At 37.7% G+C, this 18,140-nt stretch overlaps 1 protein-coding gene across 2 annotated transcripts in view; it reads right to left on the bottom strand.

Annotated features, from left to right (window-relative positions):
* LOC117471715 (glypican-6-like) overlaps window positions 1-18,140 on the bottom strand; it is a 132,137-nt gene that overhangs the window by 96,424 nt on the left and 17,573 nt on the right. For both annotated transcript variants that reach the window (XM_034116909.1, XM_034116910.1), the window contains exon 2: window positions 4,427-4,585. In XM_034116909.1, coding sequence (XP_033972800.1) covers window positions 4,427-4,585 — 159 coding nt within the window. The remainder of the gene's footprint in view (window positions 1-4,426; window positions 4,586-18,140) is intronic.

The raw sequence follows: 18,140 nt of genomic DNA, 5'->3' as shown, positions 1-18,140 counted from the left end.
ACATGAATTATTCCAACCTCTTTTAGGATATAGTCCATTTGTAATTGAGATGCAATTTTCTATAAGGTCAAATTGTTGTATTCCATTCACACCAATATTTGAAACAGAATAATTTAGAAGCTCAATCAATTACTTACAATTTAAGCGTGTTTTAAGTAGGCAGATTTGCTTGCGTAAGCCAAGTGAATCTATGCAGATCTTATGCAACTTTGGTGCAACTTGATATGCAAATTACTCTTGTTTACCAAAAGCAAACTGTCTTGACGGTGCTGACCTTTGAGGTAATGGGGAGCTGGAGAATCCAAAACAAAACTATCTATCCTAGCTCTTTTGGCTGTTTTGTACCATCCACTTTACACAACCCTCCTCTAAACTCCTCAACAATACAGTCATTGCTTGGAGACAATTAGGAGTAATGAAAGAGGATTACATTTTAGAAATATGTATTTAAAAAAAATACTATATTCAGATTGACAAGGTTAGTCAAGCTAAAGTAGTTGCCCTGTAAGCAGTTCCTGCACAAATATCACAAATTCCCCTTTCTTGTTTGATTGAATGTCTACAAAGATAGAGACATTTTAAATATGTAATACAAAACCAACATTTTAAGAAATAAAAAAATATGTAATATGACATGCTTCAGTTTCCCCAAACTACTCCGTACAGTCGCTTCAATCTCAAATCCCTTGACTGTGCACCCTTTATCATTGTTCACCCACTGCCATTAATCTGCCTCTTTTACACATCCACTGTCTCCCTCTCTTCATCTCTGTCTCCATCTCTCAGGCTTCTCTTCTCACACATAAATATAGCCAATATTTATCTCATTTATTTTCTTTAAACAGGGTTATCGAAGGGCACCCACTGAGCCATGGCAAAGAAGACCAATGCTATCAGAGACTTAAAACAAAGCAGTGGGAGGTGGTAACCACACTGAGCCAAAGGAGTGCACAATTTAAACAACACAAAGCCGGCTTAGTTTCTTTATCCATACTGTGCATCAATGGGACTGGAATATGACCAGACTCCAGGTCTCTCTGGGAGAGTATAAGGCACATTGAGAGATGGGGGAGAAATATTTCCTCAGCCAGATGATTGGACATTCAGAATTACCCAAACCTAAATTCCAGTGTGCAACAGTCATTCATTGCTTCAGGATTGCTCAATAATGCATCAAAACTCAAAGGCCTCCAGGGGAAGCAGTCAGTAATCAAAAAGTAAGTTAAGGTTTTCATAATAGGGCCCTATAAATAACTGGGGACAGAAATGAGGGCATATAAAATTGATGAGGGATGATTCAAACCCCATGAGGTGGAGGGAGCTTAACGCAAGGAGAATGAATGTGATGTTGAGAGGCCTGACAATATGGGCATGAGTAGAAGATGGAATTGCGTAAGTGATTTGTGTCACCAGTGCCACTATATAACTGCACAGATATATCGACGTTGTTCTAGAGGGGTCGACTTTGAAACGATGCTCTCAACGTAGGAATATGCAGACACCAGTTTTTACTGCTCAATTCAAACAAACTGGCAATGATTGCATAACCTAAAGCTACTGATTAAAGGATTTTCTGAAACACTGTTGAACCGTTTAAATGTGATTAAATTAAATTATTAGTTTTCATAATTCCTGTGTACACAAAATGGTCTTAAAAAAGTTAATTAAGATTTTTATTTTTTATTTCAATAAAAACAAATGTATTTTTAAGCCATAAATGTTTCACTGTGTTTCTATTTAATGTATTTTTGTATTGTGCTGCCAGCAGTGAACTTCTGTATGATAAAAAACAGTACAATTTATTGCCTGCATTCCAGCTTCAAGTGAGGGAGAAAACATACCGAAACCAGTCATTTACAACTTGAAGAGTTTGGGTTTAAATGAGCACCTTACTCCCACACATTTCTTTGAGGAAATGTAAAATATGGTGTGCTGGAACCTCTTTGCTTTTTCTGCAGAATTCTAAATTCCCTAGTGCTAACATCACTAACATCACTCTGCTGTGAAAAAGTATTTAAAATGTTTTAAACCCATGTGTAATGATGCCTTGCAAAACATAATCTTTAAAGTATATTATTATCTCGACTCTAAAAAGACTCAATCCTGTCATCTTTTGTTCTGTGGTGAAATGAAGATTTCATTAGGATTGCTCGAATAAAATAAAATGTGGTTAAGTGGTTGTCATAGTGTCATTAGTAGACGGCCAACAGTAAAAAGTAAATAAATAAACAATACAAAGTAACAATAATAGGTCACACAATAATACATTTCACTTACTTTTAAGAAAGCGCTGTTCAAGTTTGGCCCTGATCCCAATCTAAGTCCTTTAACATTTAGTATAGGCTGATACTAAATGTGATCCTGTTCTTATCTGTTTCGAATGGCAATTTAATATATATGTGACACATTGAATTTACAGTTGTAACCTATTTAATCTGACATGGCTTATTTTTTCATGAGCTTCTTGATAAAAATGCTAAAGGGACAGGCTCTAAAATATTAAGCTAAGAAAGCTTAAATTAATGATATAATGTGAATGAAAGTTTAATTGCAGAATGTGACTGAATTTGTCGTGACATGATCAGCTACAGAAAAAACAGCGAGTGAGTTGGAGCGGTGGGAACTACAGACACTAGTGGTGTTACAGAGTGAAGCTTCTTCCCAGAAAAAGCAATCTTTGGACCAGTACGGAAAACGGCTGCACAGATCACTTTAACCAAACAACAGACAGGTTTGAATTTCAATCATGTCACGTAGGGTATTCATTGGTGACAGCTCACATGACCTGCCACAGATGAAAGCATTAGACAACGCTAGCTAAATGCACTGCAACTCGAATGGTTTCTACCCTAATATTTTCTCAAGAGAAAAGGGAGGAGACATTTTATATCCAATTTCAAACCTAAGTTTCCCTTGTTTTTACATTGCATTTGCAAGAAGTTATGAATATGATTTTAGCCAAAACAGTCCGTTAAAGTATGCCTACCTCAGGACTTGGGACATCTCTAACCTTGCATGCACAACAAACCAAAGTCTGATCCTGTCCATCCACATTACGTTTAGTTTGTTTTAACATAAATGTTTGAGCTGATTTTGACAAATGTGGTTCAGAGTTTAATGTATAAATGATGACATCACATTGTCATAAAAATGGATGACAACGTGTATAATTCAAATGCATGGGTCCACATTTATATTTGGAGAAGACATACTGTACTTTTTAAAGAATATTTCCATTAAAAACTAAAATCTTTTATCAGCCACTCAACCTAAGTTCATTTTCTTTACTGACTAATATTGTATTTGAGATAACCCTACTCTACTGTATTCCAGGGACGTGCAGGTATTGTCCGCAGTTGACTGCCAACCTGACAGATGGATAATTTACCACCCAGCACTGACAACCTGAAATAAAAATTATTTTGATGCTTTTTGGCCAGGCAAAATGTGCGTCTCTCTTATTCCAGCCATATCCTTTCTGGTCCAGGTAGTCCGTTTTGTAGGTTTACTTGTAACACACTTGATATCTCATAAAGGGAAAAAACGAGTGGATTTAGACATGCGGTTTGCCAAGGACCAAAGAAATATGTCCTTATTCATCATTCATTGTTATCCCTTTTTCCTTATTAAAGGGCCTGCATTCCCATTCCCACCATCTGCACATAGATATTTTTTCACAGAATCACAGATGACTGAGGGGCAGAAAAAGGCTCATAGAATCTGCTGTTATAGCGTGTCACAGCTGGTCTTTATTTAAACTTCATGTATGAAATATTTACCTTCAAGTAAGTGTTTTGTTGGTAACATCAATTGATGCAAATGAACCAACTGACTCATGATCAGGAGAGCGAGCCCTAGACAAGAATATGAACAGATTGACTGAAATATAAGGGGATTGAAGAAACTGTAGAACCTTGATCTAATGATGTGCAACATGACTAAAGGCTTACATACAGGTTTGCATTCAAGCATACAGAATGCCAGAAACATTCATTCCCCACAAAGCGGTATGAGAGCTAATTCACAGTGGCTCTTTGAGGACGCCAAGTACAACGCACAAATATACTGAGCAATGCTCCCATCAGTCACTCAGGAAAAGCATACATTCGATGTCTGTGAGGTGCGCATAAAATAAAATATAGATAGCTAGTTAGACAGATCTATAGGATTTGGAGCTGGTATGACAAGAGAAAGAAAACTATTCCCAAAATGAAGTTAAGAAGAAGAGGGCTAAAATCTATTAAAAAAAGTAATGCTCTGCTGTATCTTTACTTGTTGTTTTAAGTTATTTTTTAAATATAGAAAAGGTCATCAGATATAACAAGATTGATAGTGCTTGTCTTGAACACATTTATTTAAAGTAACATTGCCCGGGATAAAAATGAATAAGTCCTTCTTACACGTCGAAGAGATACATTTCACTCACCATCAAACTTTTTATGCCTGGAGACAAACGTCGTCCTCATGTTGTGGCTGCTGTTCTTGACCAAGTTCTCAAACTCCAGTTTGCTCTGCTGGTGGAGTTTGTCCTCCATCTCAGATGTGCAGCAGGTGTATCCCTGAGGACATACACGCAGGTGCTCACCTGAGGGAGACAGAGACATGGAGGGCTTTCTTTTAACACACACATCACTGCCACAGGATTTGCTTTTTCAAAGGCTGAGCTGAGTCTTTGATCAAAACTTTCCAGTGATTTTGGGACTCTCATCACTGAAGCTATCAAAGAGGGACAGACCGCAGCAAATGATAAAGAAGAACATTTGTCGGTACGCTGCTATCATGTGATACAGAAAGAAACAGGGGGGGGAGGGGGGTAAGCACAGCAGATTGTAGACACATTGACCTGGCATCACAGACTGCGTACACACAAAGCATCATCAGTGTCCATTTAGAGTCATGTTTCTAGCCACCGTACGTGACAAAGTTCACTCTTCTTTTAGCTCTGTATTACTCCTGAAAGAAATAAATCTGTAAGTGCTAATAGCTCCACTATATTTGCCAGCGACTTGCTTACTGTGTATGTCTTCTTGTTGGTGCTGATCAGGTAGTTTAGTGTACAGTGAAGTTACCAGAGCAAAGCTTAAATCAAAGCAAATGAGATCTGTGATGCCAAAACATCATATAGTGATAATCTTCTCTTGTTTCTCAATCCTTCACACTACACACATCACCCTCATTTGATACACGGTTAATATTAAACATTATTTATATTTATTAGTGCAGCCTTTAGAAGAAATCTTTGAATATTAGAATCACAGCTAGTGGACTCCAGTGCTTGCAGCAAGCTTAGTGTAAACAAGTAGTTAACCCCGAATGTAATACAAATGTATACTGTATGTTGTTACTTGTTGTTAATTGTATGCTGAGGCTGTGAGATCTCCACCACTGAGACTTCAGCTGCCATCTGGAAACAATTAAAACAATCTCAACAGCAAGCATTTTTTTGGGAGGTTTACTCAGGACAGACCTCACCTAGCTTGCTTTCAAATGTAGTTTCCAATAAAAAGTATTTCAACACATCATCGTATGCAAAGCCAGGTACCAATACGGGTGAGTCACACTTGATGTGTTTTTATTGACACTATTATGTTTTGCATACTCTCTTAAACTCTCTCATCTTTGTAAGAAACATTGTGAAATGCGTCTGGTGAACTAGTGTGCGTGTTCCGAGAAAGGACTCATCAGAGATGAATTGCATTGAGAGTTTCAAAATCCTATTTAAGTCTTTTAAAAAGCCTACAAGTTGAGTGGTTTCTCCAAGGATAATTACAACTATTGAACTTATACACCTATTAGACCAAACGAAGAGTGAACGGTATATATAGAGTAAAGCAAAGAACTAAGGGTATGAATCAGAACCAGAATGTAGAGTAGTCATTATATAGAAAGATAGAAAATGTAAAACAGTATTTCTTTGGCTTCAACTTTGCTTTTTGAAAGGCAGTAATCAGTAATGACCTCACACATCTGAAAACCCTCTCATTAAAAATAAACGGTTAGCCTCACATATGTGGAGTGTTCTCTTCGTGTAAAAAGGGCATGCATTACATAAAGGAAAGATTGATGATTAAATGATAATATCAGCCGTAATTAGAGATGTCCCGATCCGATCACGTGATCGGGGATCGGAGCCGATCACGTGATTTTCAAAAGATCGGAATCGGGAGAAAGAAATCGGGGATCGGGAATTTTTTTATTTTTTTAATAAAATATTTATATTATTTTATTTAATGTTACAAAACAAAAATGACCATGTTCACGTCTTAAAGTCATCCTGAGGCCTTAGTTTTGGTTTAAAATTACACAACATCATGTATGTGTTGCTTCTTTTGGGCTTGTTTTCATAGACCTGGTTGCTTATTTCTCTCAAATCTGGCAACAGAGTGAGCAGGGCGCAGTGTCTAATAGTAGCAGTAAGCTAACGAGAGGCTACGTTCAGCTGGTGACTCGGGAGTCGGGACAGAGAAAATGTCAGGAGTTTGGAAGTATTATAAAATTGAAAGCGAAGGCAGTGTAACAGCCAGATGCAATGTTTGCAAGGCGGAGGTTCCGCGTGGTGGAAAGAACAGAGCTACGTTCAACACGACCAATCTAATACGCCACCTGAGAAACAAACACCAACAACAACACGACGAGTACACAGCGGCCACTCAGGTAACGGCACTGAAACAACCGACACTTTCAGAGACTTTTAAAAGGAAAGAGAAATTGCCCCAGAACAGTGCCAAAAAAATAACAGCCAAGATAGCTGAATTCATCGCGTTGGATGACCAGCCGTTATCTGTTACCTTTTTTTTCTCTTAATGCATTCCATAAAGATCGGATCGGGAAAAATCGGTATCGGCAGATTGTCAAAATCAAATGATCGGAATCGGATTGGGAGCAAAAAAAGGTGATCGGGACATCCCTAGCCGTAATGCCCAGCACTATCAGACACAAACCATCCTTTACCATTCATGCATCAAACACAATCTTTACCTTATAGAGCAAAGTGAAGCAGCACCAGGCAGGTGTGCTTTTTACTATCAGAGAGAGACATTTGAGAATAGAGAGAATGACTATTTGAGCCAGATAAAGCAGATTTTGGTAGCAACATGGTGTGGGTGCTGGCAAACCTTTGCTTGAGAAAATGTACAGTACACACACCAGGATGGGTTTAGGACAAGAGTTAATAGTTCAATAAGTGACATAACATGAAGACTTAAAACAAACCGAAAATCTGGGGACAGCAGAAACTTTTGCTGAGGCTCTTCACAGACAATACCAGCAAACCTCACAAAGCTATCTGCAAGGAGGAATGTGATAAATCATTTAAATATAAATATGCCAAGATTATACATAAACTTTAAAAACAATCAAATCACTGCCTAAGCTGTGTCTATACTCAAAATAGTTTTATTTTCCTGTACTTTCACTAAGTTGGGTGCATTTAGATGTTTTAAAAACAGAACCATTGAGGTTAGAAGGCCATTGAAAAGTTAAAAGCAAGTATATATTTGTCAAAACAGAATGTGGGCAATTATATCCTGGTAAAAATGACAACATAACATTAATCACTTTCAGGTCTTGTAGGTCCACACAACATAACCTTAAGTGACTTTGCTGTAAACCCAAACTCACTTAGAGACTCCTACTTATATGTACTTTTTTAAATGAACATATCTGAATGTAAATACAACAAAGCAGCATACAACCTTACAATTACGCTTGGTTTATTTATTTTCCAGTAGCTTTCATAGTTCTAACTACAAAATAATCTCTAACTTAAACAATAAAAGGACTTTGAAGGTTACAACATTACATTACATTACATGTTACTTGTTAGACGCTTTGGGTGAAGTGTCTTGCCCAGGGACACTACGACATGCTGACTGCTGTGGGGTTTGAACCTGTGACCCCCTGATCCCAACACCAAGGCTCTTTCCACTGCGCCACACACCTCCCTAAATGAACTAGTATGAAACAGGAGTTCTAAATGAATCACAATCAGAAACCACTGTTGCAAATAAATGCCCAATTAGAAACGAGTGCCATGTTTTCCTTCTCAAATACTATACATAGCAGGGTCTATTTTGTTGATATTTCTGAGAAAGAGCACCTCAATGTAATTATGAGCCCATAACTCAACAGAAGGAGCTTTTAAAGGGTCTTGAGGGCTCCGTCAATGACTATTTGTCAGAAGATGAGACAGTTAAAAAACGTTTAAAAAATAAACAAACAATGAATGTGATTGAGGTTACTGTATAAACAATAAAACTAAGCTGGTCATAATGCATATTATGTTTTAACTGTTTGCATTCCTGGGCAGCAAAATGCTGAAGTTGTTTGGAAAGGTAGCAGTTTTACAAATCCTTGAGAAAGAAAATCACCCAGTTTGCGACTCCTTACTGAATCGTACAAATAGAGCAATTGTACTGCCATATACTCTCTGTATTATCTCTCCTCTGCTGCTCTATGTCTGAGAGGATACGATGTCATTATCAGAGGTAAAGAACAGAAGAAAAAAAACAGGTCTGGACAGCAGTTGCATGACACAATTGAGTCTTTCTCTTTCTATCTCTCAACTTCTGAGAAAAAGACACATGAAATGGCTGTCGCTGCACCAGAGGTGGATGGGTGCAGAATAGACTCAGACTGTGAGACTTTTTTTGTATGGATCCTACTATACAATGCAGGCACTGACATTCCCACTGGTGTTCTGCATGCATATACAGTAAGGTATAGATGAAGGAGCTGTGCTTGGCTAATGAAACAAGGAGGATGCAGTATGTACGTGTTGGTACTCTCAAATGTGCTTAATCCTTAATCAGTCCTTAGAGGGGAGCCAGGCCACAGTAATGAGGTGCACCATCAACAGCGCAACACCAACCCATTGTCCCCAGAGTATGCACAAGCCTTCTGGCCACCGATAACAAAGCTCTCTAAAAAAACTAAATAAGATAAAATGCACAAGTGGATTTCCATTTTTTTTTATTCTTTAAGACGCTTTTGTTCCTCCACTTAAATGCTGTAATCTTTTAGCAATGCACTTAGCAATGCATTCCTCAACTGTCACACATTGTTTCCAGTCCGCGGAGACGCAACACTGTGATAATCTTTATTCCAAGCTGTGATCAGTTTAGTGTTGTATAGGGGTATTATTTAATTTTTTTCATGAGGAAGATCTTTTTATAAATCTCTGTTTATCTTCTCAGGCGATGATCCTGTCACTGTTTCACTGTTTAACAATAATTAATGAATGTATTTCATATAGCACATTCTAAAACACAGTGAATTCACAAGACGCTTCACATGAATGGGAAACGATCATAGGTTTAATTAATATAGATAATTTCAAGGCAAATAATAGGATAAATAAGATTAGAGACCAAATACTAAGAGACCCGAATGTAAATGGGAAACACACATGACCCTAGGGGAAGGCTTGACTTGGGGTCAGTTTCAAGGCACGCTTCAATTAGTTGACAAATGCCAAAGTAAACAGCTAATTTCAGCAGTGTGACCGCGTTGCAGGATTGAAAATTGCAGTGTTTGAAACAATGCCAAAGAAAAAGTTTGGTACAAGAATGGATGCTTTATTGGCATAATGATAGATAACTTGATGTCAATGACATTAATTGCTGCAATAGGAAGCCCTGCAACTCTGAAGTAAGTCAATTTCAATTTGAAGTTTCTGTTGAGGCTACAAATTGACTTAACTTGTTGAAGAAGGTAGAACACCACTGTTGGCCACTAAAGGTTGCAGAAAAAGAAATACTGTAGAACAGAAATCAATAAAAAGGCAGAACTGTCCTTAGGTGCAAATGACAGCTGAAAGGAAATCCTGGTGCTTTTAGCTTTCATAGCTTGTGCACCCTTCTGTTCCACTTTCAGTCTTGTTTTTGTATAAACAAATACTTTGACATATCTAGCTTCAACAGTTTGAAAAAGGTGATGCTGCTGTTACATTAACGAAGATAAAATAGGATTATGTGTGCAGAAGGCATGGCAGGATTGTGAGCTACATGTTTATGATGTTGTCACATTATTCCTTCTCCTCTTTGCTCAAATGTTTTTTTCCTGGCTGCTTTCCACAATGCAGATACATAAACGAAGAGCAGAATATAAATAGTAGTAAGGCCTAAATAATACACGACAAAAGTATTCAACAAATAAACTTTCCTGCAGATTTGTCCGGTATCTTTCCACATTGTGAGCTCTGTGTTCCAAACCAATACAAACACAAACACCTACCTTGGTGAACTTGGGGAACAATCGTCCCCAAATCTAGATGGGATTTTGGCTCACTCGACCATATCTGTCCCGTTCTAGTTGGCTGCTTTGCACCCAAGATGGAATTTGAAACCGAGCTGTCAATACACTGTACGCCTGTGAGATCACACAGTTCTGCTCAGACTCTCTCAAGCTGTTAAACTTGTAAGACTCAATAGCATCCATGCCAACGAAAATGGAGACGTACACTGTAAAAAAAGTCCGTGAAATTAACAGGGAAAAGCTGTAAAATCACAACATCAAAAAACTGTAAATAGAGAAACAATGAAGCAGTGTTTAATTTACAGTAATATTTCGTAAAGTACTGAACCAAACAAAACTGTTAAATTCACATTAAGAATATGTTAAAATAATTATATTTCATTGTATAATTTACAGATTACTGTGGTTTGAACACAGAAAAACTGTAATACATAAAACAATACAATACAGTTAAAATTACAACATGACAGTGTTAAAATCATGTTTTTTTATATTTTTTCATTCTTGAATATACTATAATATACTTACTTCTTATTTCTATTTGTTTAATACATATGTTTATTTTTGAAATTGGAAATAACCCAGTACTGAGATATTCTTGGAAATTAAATGAGAATCCATAAAACAGCTGGCGTTTGGATTCTGCGGCCCGACCGGCTATTTGGAGTGGAATGCAGCCCACGGCAGACAGCCCAAACAGTAATCGAACGCCTCCGAAGGAAACGGCCGCTGAACTGAGACACGCCTACTGAGCAGTAGAGTTTGTTTCTGTTATTTCATTGGACTATTTAATTATCGCGGGAGCTGCCACTTTTTGCAGGTTAACGGTTACGGCTCAGTGCGCACCGCGCGGCCAAGTCTGTCTCAAGTCTGCCTCCCACGGACCACGGAGCTGTGTGCACATGAGCGGAAGATCACATCTGTAGCACTGGTAAGCTAACCGTTTATTTTCTTCAAACTTCAATTATAACACGGTGTGTTGTCAGGACAATACTAACTTCTGTTTGTGATTGAGTGCATTTTGCAGCAAAATGTTGAGGGTTCTGCATTGCATAAGTGTTTTTTCAAATGTGTTGGCGCGAACCGCAAGCAAACAACGGTGTGTTGTCAGGACAATGCTAGCTTCTGTTTGTGATTGAGTGCATTTTGCAGTCATAGTTATAACTTCTACTGACCGGGAGTTAATTTAAATAGTCTGGTAACGTTATTGAAGTATCATGCTAAAAGCTGAACTCTTTATTTTCGTTTAATTCATGCTGTTGTGAAGCGGGGGGTTTGAAGCTACATCTGAGCGGGTTCAAATTGAACGGGCAGTCATGTTAGCGTGCTAAAAATGATTACCTGCCGTTTTTTGCAGGTTAACGGTTACGGCTCAGGGCGCGGCCAAGTCTGTCTCAAATCTGCCTGCCACGGAGCTGTGTGCACATGAGTGCAGGATCACATCTGTAGCACTGGTAAGCTAACCGTTTATTTTCTTCAAACTTCAATTATAACACGGTGTGTTGTCAGGACAATACTAACTTCTGTTTGTGATTGAGTGCATTTTGCAGCAAAACGTTGAGGGTTTATGTTCTGCATTGCATAAGTGTTTTTTCAAATGTGTTGGCGCGAACCGCAAGCAAACAACGGTGTGTTGTCAGGACAATGCTAGCTTCTGTTTGTGATTGAGTGCATTTTGCAGTCATAGTTATAACGTCTACTGACCGGGAGTTAATTTAAATAGTCTGGTAACGTTATTGAAGTATCATGCTAAAAGCTGAACTCTTTATTTTCGTTTAATTCATGCTGTTGTGAAGTGGGGGGTTTGAAGCTACATCTGAGGGGGTTCAAAGTTAACTGGCAGTCTACTTTTTTCTGTTCTTTCTGCCACTTCTTTCTCTCTTTTCTGTCTAATTTGAGACGTTTATGTTGCACAATGTTGTTTGTTACTGTAAGCTCGTAAAGGGCTAGTTTGGATGCTTATGGATACTTATCCATAGTCAGTGTATTACTTGCATGTCTTTGGAGGAACAGGCAGGAGTACGGGTACGTATGTAAAGCTGTGGATGGGTGCAGCAGCGAAACGTATTTTAGCCACCTAAAAATTCAGTTTACGTGTACGCTATATTTATAATATTGTCACAAATGTACCCTGCTGCTTCAGTCCCTATCAGAAACAGACTGTATAGCTGTCTGACAGCAAGGTAGAGCTTTGAAAATATTCTTTAATATAGCATACACTAAGAGTAATATTGTTTTAGTTTTTTTGGTGGCTTAACTATGTCCACAGCAGTGCATTGCTTAGCTGTCTGCTGGTTCTCCTCTCTGTTTCTCCAAACTGTAGCTCCTACAACCCCCCTTCAAACAATATGAACTATCCCCTAAAAGCAAGTCAAATTGACATTACATTTATCTCCCCTTAACCTGCAAATACACATACATACATTTTTGTATTGATGGTGAGCAATTTAACAGACCTTAAAATGTGTGCTAAAATTGTTTTGTGAAATATTTCCGGAAGACAAGTCTTGTTTTAATTTAGTTTGAATTGTGTTTTTCTTCTTTTTTAGGACCATCATGCTATTCTTCAAGGCGATTCATGCTGAGTGTGGATCGAAACATAGTACAGGACAACATCCCCTCCTTGGTTTCTGCCCTGTCCATGATGTTTGGGAGCTATTATTGCTTCAACATCGCCTACATCCACCCTGGAGTTTGTCCAGAGGTATGTGTTTTTTGGGATTGGCTTTATCCAACAATTTATTTTATTAAACTGCAACAAATCTAAAGCAGCTGCTTCAGTGAATTGGAGGTTAAGATAATTGTCATTTTGGCTTCAAAATAATAAGATTGATGTGAAGTTTTTTTGTTGTTAGGCAAGCTATTTTATTATTAATTCTGTTGTTTGTTTGTATTTTTATTTTAAGGTGTTTTTTCTCCATCAACCCAGAGAAGGGCACCAAAGTGAAGAAGACACGTGCATCCCGTCTTCAGGTGAACCCGAGAGTCCTCACCTTGATACAGGAACTTTCGGACCATGAGTGGCGTGATGTCTGAATATGGACAGTAAGATCAATGGCATGTGGCGATGTGCCCAAGTTACAGTTTGTTTGATTGTTTAAATCGTAGTTAAAATTTGAAGTGCCTTTTTTTTCATGTTCTTTTAACTAATTTAAAAAAATGCAATATGTAACTCTCAAAATGTCAAACTATTCTTTTAAGGTCATTGTAAAAGCTCAGGACATCACTGTTGAGTGTAAAAATGTTGACGTGTTACACTCCACTGGGTGGTTTTGTTTTGTTTTCCACTTGGGTTTTTGCTTCTGAAGTGAAGGGTCTCTGCTGACCCTACCTCTTCACCTATCTCACTTATGGCGCATTTCCACTACACGGTCGGCCTCGGCCACACTCGGTACGGCTCGGCCGCGTTGGGCCTTAACAGGGCCGACTCACTTCATGCTGCGCTTCCATTACAGTTTAGGAACTGGGGTAGTTACTATAGTAACGCAGTGTAGGCGGAGCCGTGACGTCATCTTCAATGAGAAATCCAGAAACACAACACAGCCGTTAGCTGTTAGCACTCAGAGCTCACAGCTCCTCATATATGTTCAGAAACTAGACAAAAGTTAAACAAGTACAAACCACAGACTGCCTGTGTCATGGTGAATACAGTCGCTGCTTTATTTATGTCTGTATAGGCCGTTGTTGTGAGTGTGGACGGTCGGGGCATATACTGCGTTAGCTTAGCCAATCTCCATCTAGAAAAACACGAATTTTAAAAGGTTTTTCGCCTGCCGTCTGTCTGCAGACTTGACAAAGCATTAATTCATGGTTTTTACTAACCGGTATCAGTATGTTGTTACTTCGGCATCATTTTGAAACGTGTATTACAATTAAATCACGGTCAAATATGTCCATCTTGTTGTAGTTCTAGCCCTCTTGCCAGCGCTCCTCTCTCTAGTTTAGCATACTCAGCCCGACTCAGCCCTGTTTGTTGGCCCCGATAGAACCACAATTTTCTAGGGCCAGAAAAGAGGGGAAAAAGTGGCCCCGCGCCGTGCCGCGCCGGAACGAGGCCTAGTGGAAGCACAACCAAAAAAGGGGACGGCACGACACGGCACGCTTAAAGCGAGCTACGCGCTGCAATGGAAATGCGCCATAAGACGCACACACACATGTGTTTTGCAACTGTAGCTTCATCACGTACACACTTCCTTTAGCAATGAACATGTATTCAACTAAGACAATCCCTTATTTTGGCTAACTTACAGCTCAGTCTGTGGCTGTGACAGTCGAGTATTATATTATACAGGTGCCCACTATAAGAGATGAGACATATAAAGTACTAAAATATTTAAAAACATTATTTCCCATAAATCATTTGATGTGATGCAAGTAACCTCTCAACTTTGTTCAGCTTGAATTTCCTGGACAATGTGAGCTGTTTGTTTATTGTGCAGCCTTAGTTTGTATGTTTTACCAATATGTATGTTGAGAAATGACAGATGTTTTTGATCACTGCTATTATATATATATATATATATATATATATATATATATATATATATATATATATATATATATATATATATATATATATATATATATATATATAATAAATTCTTGGAAAGGCAAGTTCTTGTTGGAATTTTTTCAACTTTTAATACAGTGGCTCTTGAGGTTTATCTAGCTTTGCATTTTAAATTTTAAGTGCTTAATCTGTGTACCCTGGATTACATTCTTCACATTTCTGGTAATAGTCAAACATATATATATACGAAGGTTTAGTGAAGGTGTAGTTTAAATGAAATCTTTCAATCTGACTAATGTATAGGAAAAACATTTTTATATATCAATAATCCTTACAGGCGGTTTTATGCTATATATATATATATATATATATATATATATATATATATATATATATATATATATATATATATATATATATATATATTTATTTGAGATTGATATTCATAGAACAGTTTTTTCTGCATTTTAATTGTAATAAATACATTTTACAGAAAATTTAAATTGCAGTATTTAGATGTTGCTTTCACTGTAAAACTCGTCATTACTACGGCAAAATACACTAAATTATACACAACTTTTGATTACAATTTGCGGGAAAATTCAGTTAAATTACAGCATTACACAGATGCTTTTACAGTTAAACAGTGTTATTTGTTTGGTATTTTTCTGTAAAATTGAATGGGATTCAATGTACAATAGACAACAACTGCATGTAAATCTTACTGAAATAATCAGTTTAATAGCAACGTGATCATGCTAATTCAGCAGAAAAGGGCTGTTGAAATGACAGATTTAAAATGTAAATTACAACAGTTTTAAACTGTAAAATATACACGTTGTTCTGTAAAGTTGTTTACAGTTTACCGTATTTTTTACATCATTATTCTGGCAACAAAGCTGCCAGGTTTTTACCGTAAAAACAACGTTTTTTTTTTTACAGTGTAGGAGTGGACAAAAGAATCAAGCCAGGGATGTTTGTATGTGTAGGAAGTGGGAGTTGCTTTAAAATACACTAACAAAGATGAAGTAAACAAACCAATTGTAAATGCATTTTACAAATGTATGATTTGCCTTCATGAATAAAGATAATTTAAATTAAATAAATCTATATTTAATAGCCAGCTAAACTAAATTAAAATCTCTGTCAAAGCAGTATGACACATTGTGATTTTAAATAGAGAAAATGTGTTTTATAGCCACTAAATACTGTTGAAGAACTATAAACATATCCATATGTGAGGAATTTACATACAATTAAGCTCCTTCAAAATAGATAACTATAAACATTGAAGTTATTTTAAAACATTATATTTGGAATTGTAATTACTGAAAAAAAAAACGATTTTAAGTCAACTCCAATAGATCCGTTTAAACGCCCACCTTAATAATAAAATATTGCAGTTACTGCAGGTGAAAAAGACAAAAGCTTAAGTAAAGGATCGTGAAAAATCAGAGCTGTAAGATAGAGTAGCTGGGAGGAAAAGGATTTGTTCCTAACAAAACCAATAATGGCTGCAGGTGAAAAGGTTCAAGTGGGAACTCAAAAAACAGTCCTCATCTACGTTCCATCTGTCAAAAATGTGCACATATCTAAAAAGGCTTGGGTGCCACCCATTTTGTAACATGCCTCGTCTGTAAGCCTTTGACAAACAGGCGAAGGATGAAAGGGAGAGCAGAAAGTTGGTTTTAACTGCGTGAGCAGCAGAGAGGCACATACTGTATGCAAGCCCGGGGTGACAACACTGACAGAAGTGCTAATATATTAAAGAGGATACAAGTGTCACATCAGGTTCTCCATATAGAGAAAAGCCTGCTTCCATTTAGATGTAAAACAACACAGCTGTATCTTAAACAGTAGATCTGGCACATGTTTCCACATTCATGATTCATAACACTCCTAACCTGATCACAAATTCATGGATCGCAAAGACAGACCAGCACACACACATTCATAATGAATTATTTACTCACAGGTTTATCTATGACTTATGAGGAAATAGTTATGCAATCACTGTGAAAAAAACATGTGTAAAGGATTCCACTGATGTCTTTAACCCAGACCAGCTTGTTAATGTACCACTCTCTGCTTGTAGCTGCCTTGATCACAGATGTCAGAAGGCACTGCTGCAGATCTCTCCCTTTCAGAACAAGCTGATCACAGATTTTAATGTATGCAATTACAGAAGCAAGGTAATTAAGTACAAATGCTAATCTTCGGGGATTTTACAGTGAAATGTTCTGGCATTAGTTTAAATGTTTCCTAATCAAAAAGGATTGAAGCATAAGAAATGGTGTGCGGATTACAAATGCAATCACACAGAAGTAGTTTTGTTCACTTTCTTTGATGCGCAGATGTGTTTGGCTCCTCTGGATCACAATCTTCATGGACTGCGAAATATGATTGAAGCGTAGCATTGTAATTAGGTGAGATTTGCTGAGTAAAGTTACAGAGAATGTGCACATAGGCCAGCTCCATGTCGATGAATGGCTGGAGGGGAAATGGTAAGACGATGCCCGCTGAAACATGCATCAGCCACATAGACAGGGCTGCCTTCAGACAAAGACATTTCCCAAACCCATTATGAATGTTACTTTAAGATTATTAAGTAAGACACATTTGTTTAACCGCAGATAGTCTGATCTGCTCTAAATAACAACGTCAGGAGTATATAGGTCACTATCGGAGAAAGGATGGACCTGGAGGTATGATCATGCAGAGATTAAAGAGAAAAGAACTTCATATGCTTTGCTTTATTCTCGACAGTTGCATTGTATTCGGCTTCAGTTCCCCTTGGCCTCGTATCCCTTGATGGTAGAGAAGCATGTTCTACTTTGAGGTTCACAGGCAGGCAGCAGTCATGTCTAATATATAGGCATAAAGGATGGCACATCTCTGAAAGTGGTTCATTAAAATAGACAGCAGAGCCTACAGTTTATTAGGCAGCATGCGAGGTTAGAGTTCAACAGTTGCAGCAGATGCCCTGGTAAGATTTACAATTTAAAAGTACCTCAGATGCATCACAGGGGGGGAAGGCCATGGAGGTTATTTGTTTGCCTCTTTTTGGTAAAAGCCGATTCAGTACAAAACTGTCCCATCAATATGATTAATAGTAAGATGGCTTTAAAAAAATATGAAATCGTTTTTGGTTTGAGTCAGCATGTTCTGGATTTTGTTGTTGTTATTTAAATTGACTAATGTCACAGCAGGATTTGGAAAAACTTGTCCATGCTTTTATCTTCAGCAGACTCAACTACTGTAATGGTGTCTTCACAGGTCTCACTAAAAGATTAGAAAGCTGCAGCTGATTCAGAACGCCGCTGCTCGAGTACTCACAAACACTAAAAGAGTGGATCACATCAGTCCAGTTCTGAAG

The sequence above is a fragment of the Trematomus bernacchii genome, unplaced genomic scaffold (genome assembly GCF_902827165.1).
Source record: "Trematomus bernacchii unplaced genomic scaffold, fTreBer1.1, whole genome shotgun sequence".
NCBI lineage: Eukaryota > Metazoa > Chordata > Actinopteri > Perciformes > Nototheniidae > Trematomus > Trematomus bernacchii.
This window is presented reverse-complemented; position numbering and strand designations above follow the sequence as displayed.